We start from the raw sequence: 24476 nt of genomic DNA on the forward strand, positions 1-24476 counted from the left end.
TTTTATATTTTGCTGATTTTTGAGTTTCTAGAGTAGTAGTTCATTTGGTTTTATCATTTAATGACATAGAAATGTTTGACATTTTGAATGACTTAGACATATGAAGCACAACAACAAGTTCAGATCCTTCAATTTAGAATATTTGATAGATGGTTGACATAGAGAAATACTATTTCTGGTGTTAATTAGAGAATTAACAAGCTAAGGTACCTAGAAGTAATCACCTTGAAGTGCTTTGGAATAGAGGAAAAATGGATTTATGCCATTATGTACTTAGAACTCATAATTCATGGGGATCCTTGGGTATCTCAGCGGTTTAGCGCCTGCCTTCAGCCCAGGGCGTGATCCTGGAGTCCCTGGATTGAGTCCCACATCAGGCTTCCTGTGAACAGTGGCATATATTTGTGTAAAGAGTTATTCCTGTGCCAAGCTAACTGAATCATAAGGTACTAAACTAGTGATCAGAATTTTGCTAATAGCATACTTTAGCCAGTACATTGATTAATCCACATGGGACCACTGAATTGGTTGTAGGAATCCAATTAGCTGTGCAGAAGACACTTGTATTGTTGCCTTTTTTTGTTTTTTATTCATTTTATGTACTATGTTTACAAGTTTGAGTTTCAAGTAAGAACTCATACAGTAGTGTCAGTATCACATGGTTTTTAAAATATTCATTAATATTGTTAAGACATATGACACTTTTGCTAGGTACCTAGGACATCATGTTCTAAAGAGAGTATTTTATCACTGATAATTACTACATTATATTGTCTAGGAATTTCTGAAAGTGGGTCACTTGCTATTTACTTGAATGCAGGACATGATGAGAGTTCACCTGCTTAAAGAATATACATGCTGTCAAAAAAAGCCAATCCCATTAAATATGTAACCATTGTTTCTAAACAGATTATTTTCCTGAAATGCTATTTACTTGTTCAAAAATCTAGATCCAACAAAAGATCATTTATATATAGTAGAATCGCATTGCACTTAAAGATTTTAATGATTGAGGAAATTAAAACTGAAAACTCATTAAAACATAGTTATTTGTATTTATTATAATTCAAGGAATTTTTTTATTAGAGAAAATAACAAAATGTCACAAGATCCAAAATAATACCTTAATAACCTTCATATGTAATTAGAGGTTAATTGTATTCCCAGTATTATTAAGCAGAACCCTCAGGAATAGTAAATAATTATATAGTACTGTTAACTACCTTTCATATTTTAGTACCACAATATAAGTACAGTCAGTACAGCAAGTCAGTATTTGCTTTTAATGTGCAAATGTTTTGATGAATATCAGTAATACTTTAAAAACAATCATTTATGTGGGGTTATTTTTTAGTTGGGTGACTTTTAACTTAACTTTTTAAGTAAACAGATCCTCTTATCTCTGGCAATTTAGCTATGGAATATAGATAATACTTACATATAAATTACATATTATATATATAAATATTTTTAGATAAGTTATATATACGTTAACTGCCAAAGTCAATCTATGACTAACATTGAATAGGAATTAGATATATTCCTCTTTCAATCTTAGCATATTCAAACAGAAAACATTTGTCCAACTTTAAAAAGCTAGAGTGGGTAATGCTGAATAAGAAAAACAATGTATGAGAATTATTTGGGTTTCATTTATGACTAATTTAAGAACCATGTGTTCTTGTTCTTCATATGATTATGTTTTAAATCCTTTACAATCTGTTGCTATGGGATGGTGCTTAACTAACGGCAGTTTTGTATAACAAATAGTCTGGTAAGATTTTTCTTATTCTCCCAAGCATCCCTCTGCAGTGTTTTCTAAGTATATTAATGTCTTGTGGAAAAAATATGAAGAGAATATGAAAATTATTTTAATTTTATCCTGTCGTGGGTGTTGAATTTCTTTTTCTCCCAATGGGCAGATGTCACTGTGCTTTCCAAAAGACAGAAATGACCAAGTGATACATGTAGGATGTATATAGCATGACTGTTTTTATAATGTTGAAATGAGATTTTATTGGTATACAAGTTAAGGGAAATATCTCTTCCCAGGGTACTGAATCTGCAGTGTAAAATTTTAATATTGTAATAGACTTTATAATACCAAGAATAGAGCAGTTGTCCTTGTACACAGGTTTTTTTCTGTGCGAACAAAGTGACTGGAGAGTAGGAAGTAGGTACAGATCTGGAGAGGAAGAAGCTGCTTAAATAAATAAATAAATAAATAAATAAATAAATAAATACTTAAAAACATCTGGTGTTCATAGACAAGCAGTTCACTCTTGTAATGTTCCATCATGGAGACAGCAGTAGTTTCCAACTTTCTTTCCAGTGACCTTGGGTATTTGTTTTAACCATCTCTTTTTTCTCATTATCATTGCTGCCCTTATGATTAGATTAACCATATTTCATCTTCATAAGTTATTTGTGTGTAGAGCTTCTCATTGTTCTCAGGTTGCCCATGGCTATAATATCCTATCAGGATACTTTATGTTTTTGAGTTATCATTGACATATTCCTAATGCTGCTGTTTAAAAAATACTGTTAGGTTTACTAATAATGATTCAGGTGTTCTCTGTTTTTATTGAAAGTTTCATTTTCAACACTTCTACTAAATGGCTTAAAGAAACAGGAAGTGTGGAAAATAAGAGAGAAAAGACCCTGTAAAGCCCAGTGCCCCATCTAATATCCATTTGACATTTACGTTCAGTGTTTTTTACATAATTATAATATAGTTTCCTAATTTTTTATACAACCAGACCCTATAGGCATTTTTATATCACTGCCAAATCTCATAAAAGGAAAGTTTCACTCTTACCACAGTAAACATAACAATTTTAAAAGTCAAATAATTTTCCGAGGCTTCGGTACCATTCCTTTCTGCTCCTAGTTTCTACTCCCTAAAGGCAACCACTTTTCTCTTTCATCTGTTTCTTCAGCCATTTACCTTAATATTTTGAAATAACATGTTTTTATTACTGCTGATTGTTTTATGTACTATCCATTAATGTCATACCTTCCACACCACCTGAATTCTCCCAGTGTCATTATGAGTTTTGGTTAAATAGTTGTTTAGTGTTAATATTACTATCACTCTGTATATATAATCCCAGCTAGGCCATATATATATATATATAGATATAGATATATACACATATATATATGTGTGTGTGTGTATATATATATATATAGTAATTAGATTTTCTTTCATACATGGATTTTGTTTTCTCTGAAGTTAATAAATGCTACATTTCTTGTTTTGGTCTACTGTTAATTCATCTCCAAACTCTTCTACAAAAGTGAAAAATCTAAAAAATATCAATTTTTCCAGCATATCAAGTAATCTGTCCATTTGTTTTTTTGGTTTTTGGAGGATTTTTGGCTAGAAATTTCCCTGTGTGTTCCAATCTGAATTGATTGCTTTCTAGTCTGTCATCCTGGGATCTTCCTTCACCATCATCTTGGGACTTCTAATTGACTTCTCTGGGGAGTTGGATCCCCTGATTTCTTTTTTCTGGTGAAACACATCTTCCAGTAGCTTAGTGAGAGAGAGAGCACATGGAAGATAAACATTTTTTGATGCCCCACCTGTCTGTAAATGTCTTTATTCTCCCCCAATACTTGATCACTAATTTGGTTGGATGTAAAATTATGAAATCTTCTAGCTTCCAATGTTATTGTTGAGAATAACATCTGGTCTAATGCCATGTTAATTTCTGACCTTTAGTGCCTGATCTCTTTCTCTCTTTGAAAGCCTTGATGTTATAAAGTTTCATAAGGCTATGCCTGGTGGAGGCCTTCTTTTCTTCATTGAGTTGAATACGAGCAGGCCCTTTTATTCTGTGGACTCATTCTCTTCAGATTCTAGGCAATTTTCCTGTATCCTGTTTCTTTCCTTTCCTCCATTTCTTGAGTTCTCTTCTTCTGAAGTATGTATTTTTTGGATATTGGCCTTCCTATCCTGATCCTCTTAACTTTCTTACATTTTTTCATCCTGGTTTTTGTTTCTCTTTTTCATCTGCACTTTCTGAGAGATTTCTTCGAGTTTATCTTCCAACATTTATAGTACACTTTTTACTTCTGTCATATTTATAATTTCCCTTTTTTTATAGCATCTTCTCATCATGGATATAGGCTTATTCATTTTAGTTATTTTGAGCGGTTTTTTCCTCCTGCATCGTCTCTATTTCTTCTTACTCAAATGTTACTTTTAGCATTTGTTTGTTTTATTCTTCTCCACATTATTGGTTTTCCTTGTGTGATTCTTGTGGTATTTCAAGAATGACACACGAGAACTCATGAAGCTTTCATGGGAAGGTGAGGCTAGGAGCATCCTTAGGTATGAGATTGATGATCATAGTGAAACTCAGCTATGTCTTAGAGTCCCTGTTTGATCACTGTATATAATTCTTTTCTTTAGGCTGCTTAGTTTCCCCAAGAGGTTATCTCCAATCTTTAGGCCTGAGGAGTGTAAACCCGATCGCCAGTATTCTCACAGCAGAGTGGGGGAAGTAACAGGTTTTCTCTTGTAACATGTAGGGTTTTTACTCACTTCATCTGTTTTTATTAACCTCCTTCATCTCCTGCAGCTCTACCTGGTGTCCTCAAGTCTAGAGTCCCTCTGGTTCACACAGAAAAACCCAACCTAGTCCATGGCCATGGTGGGGAGAAGTAGTGGCCAAATTTACTGGGTGGGTCAGGGATCTGGGAGTCCTTAAATGTAGGTTTTTAACTAATTCTCCTGCTATGGCCCCATGCATACTCTCTCTTCTTTAAGGTCATTGAGCACTTTTCCTTCCTGATCTTTCTGGGGCTCTACAGAGCAAAATGGCTAGATTTTTGGCTTTTCTCCTTTATCCCTTCCCCAATGCCAGATATGTGGCTTTCAGCTTTCACAGGTCACATCAATCTGCTTTGCAGCTTCTAAAATGTTTTGAATTCTAGCTGTGCTATTACCCTCTCTCCAGTTCATTTTGTCTTTGCTGGCTTTTTTTTTTTTTTCAATCCTCTTCTCAGTTTGGTAGATTTCAAGAGTAATCAAAGGTAAATTGTTGTGTTTGTCTTGTTCGACCAAGAAGTTTCTGTGATCTTCACTATTTTAATTTTTAATGATTATATATTTCATCCATTTATCATACTTTATTCACTTACATGTTTTTTGAAACATGCAGAAAACATCTTTCACGATGATAGGTTTTTTTCATATTAGGTTATTTTCGAAGAATAAGAATAAGGTGGATGTTTTAAATATCTTTTTTTTTTTAAGATTTTATTTATTTATTCATTAGAATACACAGAGAGGAGACAGAGAGAGAGGCAGAAACACAGGCAGAGGGAGAAGCAGGCTCCATGCAGGGAGCCTGACATGGGACTTGATCCTGGGTCTCCAGGATCACGCCCTGGGCTGAAGGTGGTGCTAAACCGCTGAGTCAGCCAGGCTGCCCTGTTTAAATATATCTTGTTTTCTAAAAAAGGCTTTACCAATTTTGAATACCAGCAGGGTATGTGATTATCCAGTTTACTGTATCCTTGCTAATTTCACCATATAAAAGTTCTTTTTGACAGGCTAGAAAGATACCTTTTTTTATACTGATTAATTTTTAACTGTCCTTCAACAGAATTGGAATAAGTGTGTATTCTAAAAGCAATATATTCTACTTGTTCGAATTTTTATGCTGAGAATTTATTACTTTTATAATTTTTGAAAAACCAATAAAACTAATACATATTATTTTTAATTGGAAAATAACAATGTAAGAGAGAACATAATTAATTGCAGTAATACCATTACCCCAAGGTAACATTTTGGTATGAGTATACATGTGTGAGAGAGGAAAACACGAATATATATATGTGTGTGTATATGTATATATATAGAATACATATTCACTCTTTTAAAAAATTAGAATAAAAATATATATAGTATAAATTTTCTTTGTTTATCATTGCTTTGTGAACATTTTTTCATGTCATTAATTATTTTGAAACATCTTTATTCTAGTTCAGTGTATAGATATACCATTACCATTCTTTAATCTTGGAGATTACACCATGTAATACTGTGAAATTATAACCAACAGTTTATGTAAAACACTCTGAATGTCCAGCTTTTTAAATAAGAATTAGAAAAATTTAAATGCTATCGCTGTCCTTTTTCGTATATTGTGCCCTAAATCCTTATCTTAAAGAGTTAACTTATTAATAATTCTTGTTCTCCCATTTATTTCTGACTGATAATATGATATTCTGTCTAATGTAATAAAGTTCTATGGGTTATATTTTGTCATATGTATGACATCTTTATGGGTCTGCCCGTTTGTTTGATTTTAATTAATGTCAATGCTATGCTTTTTAGTTTATGAACTCCTTTTAGGCAGTTTAGACTCTGTTAAGTTTTTACTTTTTGTGAATATTACCTTGCCACAGGGAGTCTAGGGAAGATTGTATTATTAAAGTGTTTTCAATACTGATGTGACTGGAATTTTAACTCAAATGTGCTTCTACATAAACTGGAAGAACTTAGAGAAATATGTTGTATTTAGTATAAATTAGACCTAGAACTCAGTATTCTCAACACATACTCATACATGTGTTTGTGCATTTTTAAAATGTTACTTCTTAAGTATATGCTCATGATTCAAAATGTAAAATAATATAAAGAGGTACACATTGGGAATTCTGAGTCCTATCTCGTCCTTGTCCATTCTATTCATCACCCCTTTCCCATACGGGAAATTACTTTTCATGATGTTCTTTATTTCCTTATGTGAATACAAGCGAAAAATGAGTATGTTTTTATTTTTCCCTCTTTCTTACTCAAAAGATAATATACTGTTTACAATGTTCTACTTCTTGTTATTTTGGAATTATCTTATTATTGGAAATCTTAATTATTTTGGAAATCTTTTTTCATGGTGCATGATGGTGTTCATTCTTTTTTTTCCTGTCAATAGCTCTTTAGTATCCAGTTATGTAAGGTTTATTTAACCATTTCCCATAGACAAACTCTTGGCTTACCAGTTTATTTTTTTAACCAAAAGTTTTTTTAACTTTTTCAGGTGGATATGGACAAGAGTGGTGAAATGCGACTTATAGAACTGGATGAATCTTTCAAAAGTGAACATACTGTTTTTGTAACACCACCTGAGATACCCCATCTACCCAATGGTGAAGAACCCCCTTTACAGTACAGGTATTCAAGAGGCAGAATGTTTCAGATTGAAAGAGAGAAGCAATCCACCATCTGTGACGTAGCTTTCTAAGGACTGTGGTATTTTCAAAAATCCAAACTTTACAGATTCCTAATTTTTAGGTGGTAAGCAAGCTTATCCCACATCCATTATTAAGTTTTGAGGTATAAAAAGAAAATAATTATAATTTTGTGTAACATAGACTTGGGAAACTTTATTTATCTATATAAGTATGTATACTTGTAAGTTGTTTAAATTCAGTCAGTACCTCACCTCCCCAAAATGCAGCACTTTTATTACAGATTTTGATTTTTGTTTCTCACTTAAACCTAATTTCTTCACTTTCATCCCCTTTCCTATACACATTTTGATTTTGTAACCTTGGATTACAAAAGGATTAAATCTAATTTAGAATCAATATTTGTGGCCTTGATTTTGATGATATAATTTTTTAGGCTGTTAATTTTTCTGCAAGTTTTTATTTAAGTCATGGAAATCCAGAACTATTGAGAATTGATCAGTTAATTTAGGAAATTTGGTCAGATGTTGTGCTAAGGGCTTAGTATATAGACTTGAATGATATTTTTCCTGCTTTCAAGTCTAGTGGAAAAGAGAGAAAAGTTCTGAGCTTTATTGTTTTGACAGAGGTAAAATAGGGATATGATAGAGGTAGATTTATTATACATCTATGTATCTATCTAGATATATATTATACACATACATTTGTTACCACTGGAGGTAATTTCCAGTATGCATTTATTTTAGATTGCAAATATCTAAAATGACATTTCCTTTTAGGTTTTCAATGATTTCTTCAGTAATTCTTTCTTTAAAGATTTTAAAACCATTTCACATCTACCATTCATTAGGTCAGTTTATTTTCATTGGAAAAAGATTCAGGACACCCTCATTGATAACTCAGATTAAATTATCCCTTTTACAGATAAAAAAAAGTGATGTAATAGGTAGTGTTTGTGAATATTGATTAATTCATAGGCCCCTTGGTTCCTGCTCTAACTTTTCATCTACTGAAATGATGTTGCTCAGATTAATTTTTTAAATTCTGCCTTTTGTCAAAGGTGTTCAAAATCTCTCTCCTAATTTCTCTCTTTCTTGTTTGTTTTTCTTTCTAAACAAAATCTCATTTGTTTGATCTCTTTTGTACATTATACTTCTAAGACTTTTTTTAGGAGCATGTTTCACTAAAATAGTTTTGTTTTTCTTTATATGGTTTGGTTTTTAACTTTTTTAAAATTTAAATTTTACTTTTAGATTTAATCCTCTAATAAAGTTCCCATTTTTTAAAGAATCTAAGTCACTTTTTAAATTGAGACTAACAATATAATTTTGGTGTAATCATCCCATTATTGGAAACAACTTAAATGTGTTCAGTGAGCACAGTGGGTCCTCTTAGTAAGAGGCAACTCATATTCTTGCATTGTCTGTGTGAAACGATAGGGCATTAAGTTTCCTTAAGACATTCAGAATGATCTTAGCACACCGTATACATACAATGAAATTTTTAGGGGACATAATTTTCTTGAACTTCTTTGCTATTTTATTCCTATTTTATTCCTACTTAATATTTATTTTTAAAATATTATTTAATATTTATTTTTTCACTCTGCTGAATTTCCCTAAGGTAATATATACTAGATATAGTTTACCATCTTTTATGATAGCTGGATTTCTTTTTTTTTTTTTTTTTTTTTTAAGATTTTATTTGCTTGGGCGCCTACCTGGGTGGCTCAGTGGTTGAGTATCTCCCTTTGGCTTGGGTCATGATCCCGGGGTCGTGGGATCGAGTCCCACATCAGGCTCCCTGCAGGGAGCCTGCTTCTCCCTCTGCCTATGTCTCTGCCTCTCTCTGTGTCTCTCATGAATAAATAAGTGAAATCTTTAAAAAAAAAAAAAAGGATTTTATTTGCTTATTAGAGAGAGAGAGAGCATGCATCAGTAGAGGGAAAGGGAAGAGAGAGAGGGAGAAGCAGACCCCACACTGAGCAGGGCCTTCATCCTAGGCCCTGAACTGAGATCATGACTTGAGCCGAAAGAAGCAGTCACTTAACCAACTGAGCCACCCAGGCATCCCAATAGCTGGCTTTCTTCTGTTAATTGAAACTATTGGTATGTCTTTAAGAAGATTAATAAAGTAGGCTCAGTTTGATGCTCAGGAGCTCCTTCTGTTCTTTTTAGCATGTCTTCTCCCTAGTTGCAGCTACCTTTTAAATTCCCAAAACATCCTGCTCTAGCAGCCCAATTAGGCCCACCACCTTATAGGACCGACTCAATCTAATCTTTTCTTCTTCTCCATCCTCTTCAATTTTCTTCCTCATAAATGAGGACCTGAACCTGGTTAGCTAACCTGATAAACCAATTCATGATAGTATGAGAGTTTGTCCTGGAATGTGCTAATATATTATTTGTATCTTTTGAAGAAGATGGTTCTCTAGTAATATCTTAACCTAAAGCAATGATCTTAATGGCTATCCTGTCTGAAAGAATATTGATTTGGGGGCCCTTTACCAGCTGTCATATTATCCAATATATTTACTATGTATTTACATGAATACTAACTTACAAAGTTTGCTTGATTTACTTTAGGGTTTGATGTCCAGTTTGGCAAAATTTAAATCTATTTCACTTTTCTACCTTGAAAATATACTTGAGTTTGTATTTGGCTGTTACATTTCTAAATCTGATAGCAAGAAAGACAACATTAGCACGAATATTTACTGAGTATATATAATAGTCTGATGGAGAAAGATAATTAGATTCTTAAGAAGTTATTGGTCAGAATTTTTTTAGATTGTGACCAGTATGATCATCTATGTGTGCTTGAGATTTTTTTTTCTTTTCAAAAACAGCTATAATGGATTTCCAGTTCTTAGAAACAATTTATTTGAGAGACCTGAAGGATTTCTACAAACACGAAAGAACAAATTGCCTTCAAAGTCAAGTAGTCCTAGTAGCCCTTCTCCCATGTTCAGAAGAACAAAACAGGTGCTTTGACAATTTTGCATTCTTCGTGTAATCAAGTATTAGAACAAAAATAAATATGACACTCATACTCCCTTAATATATTTTAATACCCCATGTGTATGACTAGATTATTCTGCTCCTCAAAGCATCCCCAAAATAATTTAGAGTAATATGACTTCAAAAAATGAACTAGTTTTCTTATGTTACCAATTTATCTTGCTTATTTTATAATACAAATTCAAGCAGAGGCTTGAATATGTATTAATTATAGACAGATTTTGTCAGGGAAATACTCTAAAAGCATATGACTTGCACTTGTTCAGCTCTCAGTTAAATAAGGATTCTTAAGTGTATAAACTTATTAATGAGATCCTTGCATTTTTTTTCTAGGAAATTAAATCAGCCCATAAAATTGCCAAGAGGTACTCTTCCATTCCTCAGATGTGGTCTAGGTGTCTGCTGCGCCACTGCTATGGACTGTGGTTCATTTGTCTGCCAGCTTATGTGAAAGTCTGTCATTCAAAAGTCAGGGCACTGAAGACAGCATATGATGTGCTCAAAAAAATGCAGTCGAAAAAGATGGATCCACCTGATGAAGTAACAATTCTTTTCAAACATGCATTCTTTTATTCTCGATTTATGTTCATAGATATTTTGTTTCTGAACCCTTCTGAACTTTGTGTTTCAGGTGTGCTACCGCATTCTCATGCAGCTCTGTGGGCAGTACGATCAGCCCGTGCTTGCAGTTCGAGTGCTTTTTGAAATGCAGAAAGCTGGTATTGATCCCAATGCCATTACTTATGGTTATTATAATAAGGTAATTACTTGGATTTACCGGAGAAAGACTTCTATGATTAGATAACCTTAATTTAATTAGCAGAAATCATTGATTCAGGCTTTGGCATTGATTTCAGAGTATTAAAATATATTCTGTAAATCAAGTAAGTTTTTTTGTTCTGTTTTGTTGTGATACAATGTATTTAGATATTCTTTAGCTTGACTGTAAAGCCAATGTGCATTCACTTACACATATTATTCTACTAATTATTTTATTTTGTTGAATGAATAGGCTGTTTTGGAAAGCACCTGGCCCTCAAGAAGTCGTAGTGGCTATTTTCTTTGGACAAAAGTAAGAAACGTTGTTTTAGGAGTAGCACAGTTCAAAAGAGCTTTAAAGAAACAGGCACACTTATCACAAACAACTCTCTCAGGTAATTAAAGGTTCTTAAGGGATGTTTTTGTTTTACTTTGTAAAAAAATTAATCAACTAGTTATAATTTTAACTTCTAAAATTTTAAATAGTTTCAAAATATTTAATGATTCCTAGTTTTTATTACCATTAAGCAGATTCTAATATTATTTTCCCATTTAAAAAATACCTTAAGTCACTTTTTTTCTTTAACTGTTAAATTATCAACCTTTGGTGATCTTATTTTAGTATCTGTTAATAATTCGCTATAGTTATAGTTATTAGAGTTGTATTTTGCTAATTATGTGGCACATTCGTGTTCAGTGGTAGTAGATTACTAGCTTGAGCAAGAAACTAATGTGTATTTTTGGTATCTGAGTAGTAAAATACTGTCAAATTGTGTTCTTAAGCAGATGGCAGTGACCTGGATGCTGTTAGTCATGGCAGCATGGATAGTGGTCATGGGACACACACTGTGGAGCAGGCACCTTTTAATACGGGTTTAATCAAAGTATATGCTACTGATGATAGATCTAGTACAGGTTTGTGTGTGCTTATGTATACATTTATTATAGTACATTTTAAAAACAAAATTTGCTAGCCTGTTTTTTTTTAGATTTTAATTTTCGATGATGTATTTAAGTTCACTGTCACATTTTAATTTTATACATTAGGCACTTGGTTTGATAATGTGTTTAATAAGTATATGCCATTTTTTTCATTCTTTATTTGAATAGAAATAAAAATCTAAAAGAATTTTTTCAGGTATTTAGTCCATGGTAATCCAATTAACTCTGGATAGCACACAGATCTTTGTATCATGTCACTTTCTTAGGATAAATTCTTCTTTATAATTATGAAAATGTTATTAGAGTTTTTTTAAAGAAGAAACTTAAAGTCCTGATCATACATATCAACATCACCTTCCTGGTTTTAAAAGTGTATTATGTTTCATGTCTGATAGTATCATTGAGGGCAGCTGGGTGAACAGTGCACAGGAACTCTCTGTACTGTATTATTTTTGCAACTTCTTGTGAGTCTTAAGCTATATTAAAATTAAAAGGTATAATAAAAAAACTTGTAAATACATATAAGATTTGTAGCATTCTAGCAGTGAAGATGCTATTAATTTCATTAAATTATCAGATATGTACCTAAGCTTTCTCCATGAATTAACACTGTCACACTTAAATTTATTGAATAATTCTGCCCTTTTCATTAGCACATTAAAAAAAGATACACGACTTTTAAAAAAAATTTTGTTTGAGAGAGAGAGCATGCCCCCAACTGGGGGGGTGGTGTTTAGAGGGAGAGAGAGAAGCAGACTCCTCGCTTGAGCAGGGAGCCTGCCACAGGGCTCAACCCCAGGACCCTGAGATCATGACCTGAGCCGAAGGCAGACACTTATCTGACTAAGCCACCCTGGAATCCCATGAATTTTGAACAAAATATAAGAGCCACCTCTTAACAAATAGAAATGTTTAATTTAAAAATCCAGGAGGGTGCCTGGGTTGCTCAGTTGGTTGGGTGTCTGCCTTCAGCTCAGGTCATGATCCTGCAGGGATCCCGGAATCAACCCCTGCATCAGGCACCTTGCTCAGTAGACAGTCTGTTTCTCCCTCTGCCTGCTGCTCCCCGTGCTTGTGTGTGTGTGCTCTCTCTCTCTCTATCATATAGATAAATAAAATCTTTTAAAATAATAATAGTAAATTTAAAAATCCAAGCATTAATAATGAAATATGAAGGCTTTTGTGTCTGCATATGGTGACATTATTTTGGTTTGTCTCCTCTTTTGCCCACTTTTAAGAGTTAATAAGTATAAGCAAATTGTGTTGAAATGTGATTTTCATAGTTCTTCCTTGGCTCATTTTATTTTTTTGATCATGCAATGTGAATTTAATCTGAGTTATAGTAGTCATCCTCAAGCATTCTCTCTTAAAAATGGAGAAATCGGGGTTTTTTAAGTCTCATTTTTATTTAAGTAATCTCTATACCCCATGTGGAGCTCAAACAACCCCAAGATCAAGAGTCACACACTCTTCCAACTGAGCCAACCAGGCACCCCTCTATGTTTTGTTTTTAACTATGATCTTTTGAAAATCTATTATAAAGCAGTGCATAATCTAATAAAAGGATGAATTTCATCAAGATTATCTTCCTATTTTTAAATTTATATTTTCTATAGAAATAGAGCTGAAAGATACGGTTTCTTTACATAGTTCTTTGTAAACATTCCATATATAGTCTCCCTCATAAAATCATAACTGCTTTGTGTGTTATACATCTGGAGACTTGAATTCGAAGCTAGAAGATTAGGTGATTTGCTTAAAAACATGTCTGTTGGGGATCCCTGGGTGGCGCAGCGGCTTAGCGCCTGCCTTTGGCTCAGGGCGCGATCCTGGAGACCCGGGATCGAATCCCACATCAGGCTCCCGGTGCATGGAGCCTGCTTCTCCCTCTGCCTGTGTCTCTGCCTCTCTCTCTCTCTGTGACTATCATAAATAAATAAAAATTAAAAAAAAAAACATGTCTGTTAAGACAGAGAACTAGGATTTAAAATCTTATCTTTTGATGCTAACCTAGTGAAAATAATTTGCAGAAAATTATAGAGGGCCTCTTGAACAGAACAGTGTATTAGAAGTTTTCTTCTATCAGTGCGTTTGCCTTTCTTGGCAGTAACACTAATTTTTTTCTCATTCCCATGTATTTGTACTCAAGAGCAATTCAATAATTATCCAATTGGATTTTCAGAAATAGTGTTTACCTATCAATAAATTTAAATAGACCCATTTTCTTTGGTAGAATCATTTAGACATTTGGCTCCAGTGATCTATGTGTGAATATTCTGTTATGAATTCCATGCAAATTTTTCTTCTGCTTTGTTTAGTTGGAACTCTGACTTTCACCTAGAAAGGTCATAGGCCTAAAGAATGTCTGGTTTGTACCTTTAGGAGCCCAGACAATAGTGCGAATATACGTAGTCACTTTTGACTACAGTACGGAGCCAAAAAAAAAACTATTTTGAGATCATCTCTTTCTTGCATTAATAGAGATGGTCAAGGAGGGCTAACAAAATAAAACTTTCAGCTGGACATTATCCAGAAAGTTTCTCATAAGTAAACCTGGACACTAATATGTTGCTCCTAATTTCAGTTATTCTCAATAAAGAAGTTTATGATATAAAAAGAAGAAGAAGAAGTTTATGATAAACAGCATAGGAGGTTTTTTCTTTTTCTTTCTTTCCTAGGTGGCCAGTCTGATCTTGGATATAATTCATTATCTAAGGATGAAGTTAGAAGAGGGGATATATCTACTGAGGAAATTCAAGAAGAAAAAGATAAGAAAGGAAGTGATTCTAGTTCCCGTAGGTATTATTTAAGTTGATATTGTATAAATTTGTGAACTTCTATTTCTTTTTCAAAAATGTATTTATTTTAGAGAGAGCATGAAGGGGAAGTGCAGGGCAGAGTGAGAGTCTTACTCATATTCCACTCTAAGCATGGAGCCTGGAGGGACGGCTCAATCTCACAACCCTTGAGATCACGACCTAAGCCAAAAACAAGAGTCAGACGCCCAAGCCCAATGGACTGCACCACCCAGGTGCTCCACTGAATTTCTGTTAACAGAAAATACCAGTGGCTTTAAGTATAAAAATACTAATTTTATTTTCTACTTTCCCATTGTAACTTCTCTTTCCTCCCATTATAGGCCCTCTTCACCACCTAATGTTCCAACACTCCAGTACTTTCTGTATAAAGTGTATAACCTAAGTGGCACAACACTCTCCAATCAATTACTACTCTTATAGTAGAAATATATATATTTCTTCAAACAGTGGCTTTTTTCTAAGATTTAACAGTATTTTTATTGAATGCTTTTATTAATGGTCTGTGACTTATCTCCTACACTCCACCTTGCCTACCTCCATCAAAAGCAGTGTTTCACAACCAAAGAAGAAATATAAAATGTAGGTATGGACCTCACGCATGACCAGTACTTAGTAATTTGATAACACACCTTGAGTCCTCAAATAAGTGGAATCATTTACTCATGATCAACAAATAGATATAGAGGTGTTTGGTATTTTCTTATTACCTATTATCAGATAAGAAATATTTAGAACTAAAAGCTACTTCTCTTTATGCCTTCTCTAATAGCTAAAAAAATAAAAGCTAAATAGCTTCTATATAGCTTTTATCTTAACAATTTTGTTTTAATCTTTACAGTGTCAGAGAGTGAGAGTACGAAAGGAAGTGCTGACTGTCTTCCTAAACTCAATTATCAAAGTTCTTCCAGTATAGTTCGCCTCAGTGGTACAAATAACAATGGTGCTGATAAAATGTCAGGAGAAAGCACAGGTGAGTTGAATAATAAACCTCTTTTATGTGCAGAATATCTTGTATCTGTATTTCTAGTGAATTTTTAAAGTCTTTATTTTCCAGAATTATTTTTTTGTATATTTGTGTAGCCTCTCATTGTATAGCTTAGTAGCTTGAATTCTATATTTTATGATATACTCTATTCAAGCTTTTGTTATAACAAAGGATAAAGACAAACCTACAAGCCACATACTGTCTCTTGAGTTTGGACTATTGGGACTTCCTGGAAGGGGCAAATGGGAGCAGGTGAGATAATCCATCTGAGGGTACCTTACACCCTTAATTTTTAAATGAAGCATATAGTTCTTTAATCTTCATTATTGTTCCTGTCTTTTCAGAGGTAAAGGGACAGTCCTCAAGATAGTTTAGATAGTAACACCTAATATTTTTTCTTTTCATACTGTTTTTTGGGGCACTTGGGAGGCTCAGTGGGCATCTGGCTTTTGATTTCAGCTCAAGTCATAATTTCAGGGTGCAACAGGCTCCTCACTCAGTGGAGAGTCTGCTTGAGATTCTCTATCTCCCTTTCCCACTGCCCCTCCCCCTGTTGTGCTTTCTCTAAAATAAAATCTTTTTTTAAGTGCTTTTTATATATTGTTTTATGTTTATTAATACAGCAATGCTTATATTCATGAGGGGTATTAGCACTATTTAATGAGAAAACCAAGCCATAATCTGGCTGTTGGCAGATCATGTAAGTTATCAACTAGTTAATGGAAAAGTCAGTTTAGGATTTGAGATAATACGTGATCTCACAAATTTTTCATCAAATCATTTTTTTGAGGGTTAAATAGACATAACATTCAAAGTTTTTGTGTTACTAGTCTGCCTATATAATATTTTATGTTGGTATTGGCTCAGTTCTATATCATGTGTAATCTAAACAAATCTTGAAGGATTGCGCTGTCAAGGCTGTTTATAAATGGCCTTGTTACAATGATATTTGTTATTCTGCAGCATAATTAGATAGGCCTCCAGCTCAGAGGTAGGCAAACTATGGCCCGTGGGCCACATTGGGCCTGCAGCCTGTGCTTGTACAGGCCCACGAGCCAAGAACGGTTTTTACATTTCTAAATGATTGGAAAAAATTAGAAGAGGAATAGTATTTTGTGACACATGAAAATTACAATGAAAGACAAACTTCAGTATTCACAAAGATTTATTGGAGTACAACTACACTCATTCATTTACATTCTGTCTGGCTGCTTTTGCAGTCCATCAGCAGGGCTAAGTAGTTGCCACAAAGACCGTGTGGCCTACAAAGAGTAAAACGTTTACTGTCTGGCTCTCAATAGAAAAACTTCCCCTGCTCTAGCTCTAAAAAAAAAAAAAGAAAGAAAGAAAGAAAGTTAAACTGTAGTTATCTTTGCATTTCTTCTTGGATCATTGTTACACCTTAAATATTAAAATTTTTCTGGGGATCATGGAATTGCCGTGCAACCTACTCATTGTCTAATTATAACCCATAATAACTTGCCTTTGGTAGCCTTTGCCTTATTGTTCTTTCATTATTGTCTATTCATGCTTGCCTTTTTCTGAAGATCTACTTATATGACCTCTCTGTTTTAATATGATTGTAAACCATCCTTTGATCCTGACATTTTGTCATAGTGATCAGCAGCTGACTCATCATCTGGCTTTGGTTACCCTTTTATGCTTAACCAAGTGGGTTTTAAAAGCCTATGATATGTTTCCTAAGTGTGAATTACAGTTATTAATTTACCTTTAAGATTTTGGGCTTGAAAACATTCCCATCTGTTATGGGATTATCACTAACTGCCCAAGACTGTATATGGGATTTCTAGGAATACTTATTTTCCAATAACTTTTTTCTTATATACTAGTACATGCTAGGATTCAAAGCATTTTTCAGGTTTATGTTTCGCAGTATAATGTACAGATATTTTATATCACTGTATACTCATATGTGTATATGTGCGTGTAGTTATACATGTAGCTGGCTAGCTAACTATATATCTGATAGCTTCCAAAAGATATTGGAGTGGTTTAACCAAAGATGTTTGTGTTTGATTGAATATTAAAATAAAATCATTACCCTATAGTTATTCATGATTATGTTGAAAATTTAACATTTTTATAAATGTATATTGAATCACTGAGAGTTGAACCACAAGAAAATTTACTCTGAAATAGAACATGCTGAAATAAAACAGATATTTTTCTAAGCCTAATTCTGGTTTTGGTTTGTTTTAACTTTTTATCTTCAGCTACCATATTTAACTATAGTATATCGTATTATAATATATTATACTGTGTCATATTCTGAGTTGGTCTTTTGGTGGCAGTTGCTTCCCAGCAGACAGTGTTCATTCAGTAGTTATTTCTTGAGTTCTTGCTATATGTAACTGGATGTCAGGTGTTTCTTGGGGATATGATAAGGAATAACAAAATAAAAAAAAACAAAATCACAGTCCCTACCTTTATGGAGAAAGCAGGTAGGAGAGATAGGAAAACATTAATCAAATAATCAAGTTAATGTAAAAATGCTCAAAGATTAAATACTGTGAAGAAGGGCTGTAAGTTTCTGCAAGAACATATAATAGAAAAATGTGTCCTGGGTTTGAGGGGAAGTTGACCACGGTCAGGGAATACTTCCTTGGAGAATATGGTTCTTGAGTTTAGATCTGAAGTCTGAATTGAAAGCAAGTGAGGACAGGGGTTGCAAAGGAGGAATTGAGAGCACTCCAGGCAGAAGGAAGCAATCTGTGAAAGGCTATGTGGTAAGAAGGAATTATAGAATGCTCTAAATCTGAAAAAGCATTAGTATTTCAGCTAGGAATTCTCTCAGCTGTAAGATTCAGAAAATATTATTAACAGTCACTTAAACATGTCAAGATTTTTTTCTCAAATAAAAAATTCAAAGGTAAACAATTGCTCAAGATGTTAGTTCAAGGGCCTTGCCATCAGTTCTCTGGACCCAACCATATTTATAATAGGGCCACTGGCAACTTCATGCATCATCTGTCTGTGCAAGGGAGAAAAAATGGAAAAGGGGACCACCATCCACATCTATCCCCTTTTATCTGGAAAACAAAATTTGTCCAGAAACCCTCAAAAACTACCACTTTAATATTACTGATCAGAATTATGTCGTAGAACCTCCTGACCCAAGGAATTTAAACAGTTTGTGGCTCTGTGTTAAAGGAATGCAGCATCCAACGTTGTCTGGTGGAATTAGCATGCATAGGAACCTAAGTTTAGGCTAACTTAACTGCAAATAATAGCCAGATAGTATTTTAGGCCTTGCAGACCACAGACAAGTCCTGTCACCTGTTCTTCTTTGTGGGTATGCGATTGTAAATGTAAAAACCATTTGAGCCTGTACAAAAACAGTCCACAGGCCGGATTGGGCTCAGAAGCATAGTTTGCCAACCTCTGGTATAGTTTGATAACCAGCTTTGTCTTAAGGCATAACATGGTTTTGACTTTGCAAGAGGACCTCCTCACACACACAGCTATTTAAATGCAATCCTAGAGTAGGATTGTGTGTCTTAGGGTTATGAGATTCCTCCAAGTCTTTGATGGATACTAAATCTGTCAAGCAGAAGGTTTTAAAAGCATATTTTGGGGTTTTTATTTCTTTATTCATAAGGTAATAAAGAAAAAAATAAACTTTACCTTTCTGCTGTGCTGTTTTCCTTGTTAATGGTATATACTTATTACATTATTAGTTTGTAGGCTTTTATGGTCTCCAGTATTCCCTTTTATCTCCTATCCTGTTACTTAAATGCATCACATGGCAGGAAAATGGCACATTTTTAGTAATTGCACTCTAGTTCTGTTGGATATAAATATAAAAAAGAATAGTTGACAATACCATATCTAGACTAACACTTTAGAAGAGTCCCACAAAGGGGTCCTTGGGTGGCTCAGTTGGTTGTCTACCTTAAGCTCAGGTCATGATCTCAGAGTCCTGGGATTGAGCCCCACATGGGGTTCCCTGCTCAGTAGGGGTTCTGCTTACCCCTCTCCCTGCCTCCCCACTTGTGCTCTCTCTCATATTAACAAATAAAATATTATAAAAAAAATAAGACTCCCACATAAGGACAATTAAAGTGATCAGAAATCTAGCTTTCTGCTTTCAGCATTGGTACCTAAGTAATTTGGCAAAAAGCAGTGAAAAGTTTCTGAGTAGAAAATAGCCATTCACATTTAACTGGTATAAACTTGTAAACCCATGTGTGAAATAAAGGTAAAATTACTTAGCCACATCTATAGTCATAGGATTTAGAGTTTGGTTTTGTTTGTTTTAATTTTATTTATTCATGAGAGACAGAGAGAGGGAGGCAGAGACATAGGCAGAGGGAGAAGCAGGCTCCCTGCAGGGCACCGGATATGGGACTCAATCCCAGGTCCCCAGAATCACCACCTGAGTCAAAGGCAAATGCTCAACCACTGAGCCACGTAGACATCCTAGATTTAGAGTTTTTTAAAGTAAGTTTTATATATGGGTAAAGCTAGCAAAACTGCCTTTTATTTGTTTGGTTTAGTGTTTTTGGTTTTGTTTTACATTTTTCTAGGCAGAAGATTCAGGATCTCAAGGTTATCTAGTTCACAATTGTACAACCATTGTTTAATCAATTTAGTGGAATTAATGTAAATTTTTTATTAAATATAAAAAAGGTGCATTTAAAAAAATTTTTGAGTACACTGTTACATTAGTTTCCATGTACAGCATAGTGGTTCAACTTTTCTAACTGTATGCTGCACTCACCACAGGTATAGCTACCCTCTGTCAACATACAATGCTATAATAATATGACTGACCATGTTCCCTATGCTATGCCTTTGATTCCCATGACTTATTTATTCTGTAGCTGAAAGCCTGTATCTCCCACTTCAAAAAAGGTAAATATTAATCTTAACTTAAAAGTTTTAAAAAGCAGTACATGCTATGTCTCAAAGCATATCCTTTATAGTTAGTCATGTCTGGATTTGAATCCCACTTCCATCACTTAAGGACTGGGTAACTTTGGGCTAGATAATTCATCTCTCTTAGTGTCAGTTTCTTCTCAATCCATAAGTTTGTTGGCATGATTACAGTAGATAATGTAAGTAAAGTGCCTAGTTATAGTATCTGTTAAATAGTAGGCGCTCAGTGAGCACTTGATATTATCATTTTCATTACTAGTATTTTAAATATTTAAGACATCTTATAACTGCACATTACATCTTTCATAGCTAAAAACACTTTCTTTGTTTTTCAGAAAGCACATCTAAGCTGTTCTTACTATCATCTTTTGAGGGTACAAATGAAACAGGAAATAGTCAAAGTAGATGCTTCAGGAAAAGACATAAAAGTGACAACGAACCTAATTTGCAACAGCGACTCTCCTGGGGAAGCAGAAACCGCAATCTTAGTGGAGGAGTGCTGATGGGACTTATGCTCAATAGAATCAACCAGGAAGCAAACCCTGGAGACATGGTTGAAAAACTAGGAGCTGATGCAAAAATTCTTTCAAACGTTATATCAAAAAGCACAAGACCAACTAGTCTTGATATTGGAAAACCCCCTTTAAGATCAAAAAGAGACAGTATAGAAAAGGAATCTAGCGACGATGATACACCTTTCGATGGTTCTAATTGTTTGGCAGATAAAGTGGATTCTCCTGTTATTTTTGATTTGGAAGACTTAGACAGTGAGACAGATGGATCAAAAGTGGGATACGTTGCTTCACAAAATCCCAAGAGGATTCAGCGTATGAGCAGCAGCTTCTCAGTAAAACCTTCTGAAAAAACGGATGTTGCCACAGGATTTGATCCCCTCTCTCTTTTGGTTGCTGAGACTGAACAGCAGCAAAAAGAGGAAGAGGAGGAGGATGATGAAGATAGCAAAAGCGTTTCAACACCATCTGCCAGGCGTGACTTAGCCGAAGAGATTGTGATGTATATGAATAACATGAGCAGTCCTTTGACAAGCCGCACACCAAGCATCGATTTACAACGGGCATGTGATGACAAATCAACCAGTAAGAAAAGTCCAACATTTGTCAAGGCATGCAGGAGATCTAGCCTGCCTCCTCATTCTCCAAGGCCAGTGAGACTTACCAAATCTAAAAGTTATACAAAAACTGAGGAGAGACCTCGGGACAGACTCTGGTCTTCTCCAGCCTTCTCACCTACTTGCCCATTTAGGGAAGAATCTCAAGACGCATTAACCCATTCATCACCTTCATTTAATTTAGATACACTGCTAGTACCTAAACTAGATGTTCTAAGGAACAGTATGTTCACTGCTGGGAAAGGAGTTGCCGAGAAAGCCAGCAAATGGTATTCAAGATTCACCATGTATACCACATCATCTAAGGTAAGTTCTGTTCATGTTTTCTACTTTCCCTTTTACCCTCTTCCACCACTGAAAGTTCTTTCCTGGCAACTTCCTGGCATTTTTATCATGCTCCTTAAACACAACTTTCCCAAAAAGGACTCTTGGAATGCATGAGGTTTCTAAGTATCAGAATTTGAACTTGAATAATAACTTGAAAAGGAAAGAAAATTCACTAACTAAGGTTATGTTTACAGTTCAGTTTTGAAAGAACATGATTTATAGCTGGAGTAAAAGTTAATGTTATATGAAAATGCTTTTCGAGCTTATTTCCTTCAGAATGCACATTTTTTTCAGGAAATATCTAGCATGCCTTCAAAAAATTACCAGCTGACTGGATTTTTCCTCTAGTTAGGATGGAGTAACTTGTGATATATCTATATACATATCTCCTAAGAGCAAAAAAGCTAAGTGTAATATAAAGTATCTGTTTAAAGTAATCAGAGAATTGCTCAAACAACTAAGAAGTCGAAGGGCAAGATGCTAGCAGAGAATTGCAGAGATGAACCAGAAGTTCTACAGCTGCTTTTCCCCTGAGGCCATTTGTTATTCTGAGCACAGAGCAAGGGTTTGCAAATCCAGGTTTGGCCTTAAAGGACTGAGGAGAGGTGAGGGGGCCACAGAGCTTTTGGAATCTTGTGGATCTGGAAAGACAAAATTGGAGACTTGAGGGTCCTCAGATACTCCAGTTTTTTACCCTTTAAGAGCCTTTTCCAAATACTGATACTGCATGAGATAGGAGGCTAAAAAGGTAAGCGGAAAGTCTCTGACAAGTTTTCAGCAGTTTCATGGTGTTGGGAATAGGGTTGCAAAGAGTTCATAAGTTCTGAGTGGGAGGTGGGTGCAGGTGGAAGCTAGTGGAACTTTGGTAAACACACCAAGCCCTTTGTTAGAAGTCCTGCAGAGCTATGCCTTAGGAGCATTGGCAAACCAGAGTTGGACCGAACCTGACCAAACTGCATCCTAGGCTTGACTCAGCTCAGCCTGTGATAGATGAAGATGATCAGCCTTTATCTAACACAAGAAAGAGTGTGTCCTCTCTGGAGGCATGGAATATCATCTGGAGTCCTTATAATTTTTTATATATAATTTTTATATTATTTAATTAAAAATAGCTATACCAAGAGACAAAACCGTAACTAACAAAAGAAAAATTCATGTGATCCAAGTATTTAAATTAGCAAGAGACTTTGAAATAATTTTACTATGTTCAAGAAAGTCAAAGGTGAAAAAAAAAAAAAAGAAAGAAAGTCAAAGGTGAAGAAAAACAGCAAAGGTAGAAAATTTCCCCAGATAATTATCTATTAAAAAGAATCAAGTATAAATTCTAGGACTAAAAAAGATATGAAATTAAGAATGAAGTAGTTGAATTTAACAGCAGACAAAACACAGAAAAAGATAGTTTCTAAACTAGATAGAAACTCAGTTGAAAATATCCACTCAGAAGCAGATTGGAAAACAAATGGAAAATTAAAAAAATGAATGTGGGATTTAGTGAAAATATCTAACATTGATGTAATTGAGTTCCAGAAGAAGAGAGAATGAGATAGAAGGAACATTTAAAAAAGTGAATTGCCAAAAATTTTCCCAAAGAGAATAAAGATGGCAACTCACATATTTAGAAGATCTACAAATGTCAAGCAGATTAAATGCAAAGAAAACCATACTTATGCATCTAATGTTAAAATAGATGGAAATAGAATACAAAGAGGAAATCTTAAAAGGAGCCAGAGAAAAGAGCTATCTTACCTTCAAATAGAATAACAGTAAGAAACTGAACTTTCTTCTGAACAGAAACTTTGATGTCAGGAGACGCTGAAAAGATACCTTTAGAGCCCTGAAAGACAATAACTGCCACCCTATTTTCCTATATCCCGCAGATATCTTTATTTTTTTTTAATTTATTTATTTTTTATTTTTTTATTATTATTTTATTTATGATAGTCACACAGAGAGAGAGAGAGAGAGACAGGCAGAGACATAGGCAGAGGGAGAAGCAGGCTCCATGCACCGGGAGCCTGACGTGGGATTCGATCCCCGGTCTCCAGGATCCCGCCCTGGGCCAAAGGCAGGCGCCAAACCGCTGCGGCACCCAGGGATCCCCCGCAGATATCTTTAAAAATCAGGGTAAGGGGGCACCTGGGTGGTTCAGTTGATTGAAAATCTCTGACTCATGATTTCAGCTCAGGTCATGATTTCAGAGTTGTGAGGTCAGGTTCTGCGCTCAGCAGGGAGTCTCTTTTAAGACTGCATGTGTGAGTGTGCATGCGCATGTGTGTGTGCGTGCATGTGTGTGCTCGTGAGATCTCCCCCCAAATAAATAAATCTCTATAATAAATAAAAATCAAAGTGAGAGTCCTAGCTCCACTGTGGAAACGTAAAGCCACTGA

At 34.6% G+C, this 24476-nt stretch overlaps 1 protein-coding gene across 6 annotated transcripts in view; it reads left to right on the forward strand.

Annotated features, from left to right (window-relative positions):
• DENND4A (DENN domain containing 4A) overlaps window positions 1-24476 on the forward strand; it is a 123946-nt gene that overhangs the window by 78357 nt on the left and 21113 nt on the right. For 2 of the 6 annotated variants that reach the window (XM_041743545.1, XM_041743548.1), the window contains exons 15-23: window positions 7059-7192; window positions 10058-10193; window positions 10563-10769; window positions 10861-10989; window positions 11242-11383; window positions 11772-11903; window positions 14609-14725; window positions 15588-15719; window positions 20969-22068. In XM_041743545.1, the coding sequence (XP_041599479.1) occupies window positions 7059-7192; window positions 10058-10193; window positions 10563-10769; window positions 10861-10989; window positions 11242-11383; window positions 11772-11903; window positions 14609-14725; window positions 15588-15719; window positions 20969-22068 (2229 nt within the window). The remainder of the gene's footprint in view (window positions 1-7058; window positions 7193-10057; window positions 10194-10562; window positions 10770-10860; window positions 10990-11241; window positions 11384-11771; window positions 11904-14608; window positions 14726-15587; window positions 15720-20968; window positions 22069-24476) is intronic. The other 4 variants (XM_041743547.1, XM_041743549.1, XM_041743550.1 and 1 more) reach the window with 2 other exon arrangements.

Source organism: Vulpes lagopus, chromosome 2, assembly GCF_018345385.1.
Source record: "Vulpes lagopus strain Blue_001 chromosome 2, ASM1834538v1, whole genome shotgun sequence".
In the NCBI taxonomy this organism is placed as follows: Eukaryota; Metazoa; Chordata; class Mammalia; order Carnivora; family Canidae; genus Vulpes; species Vulpes lagopus.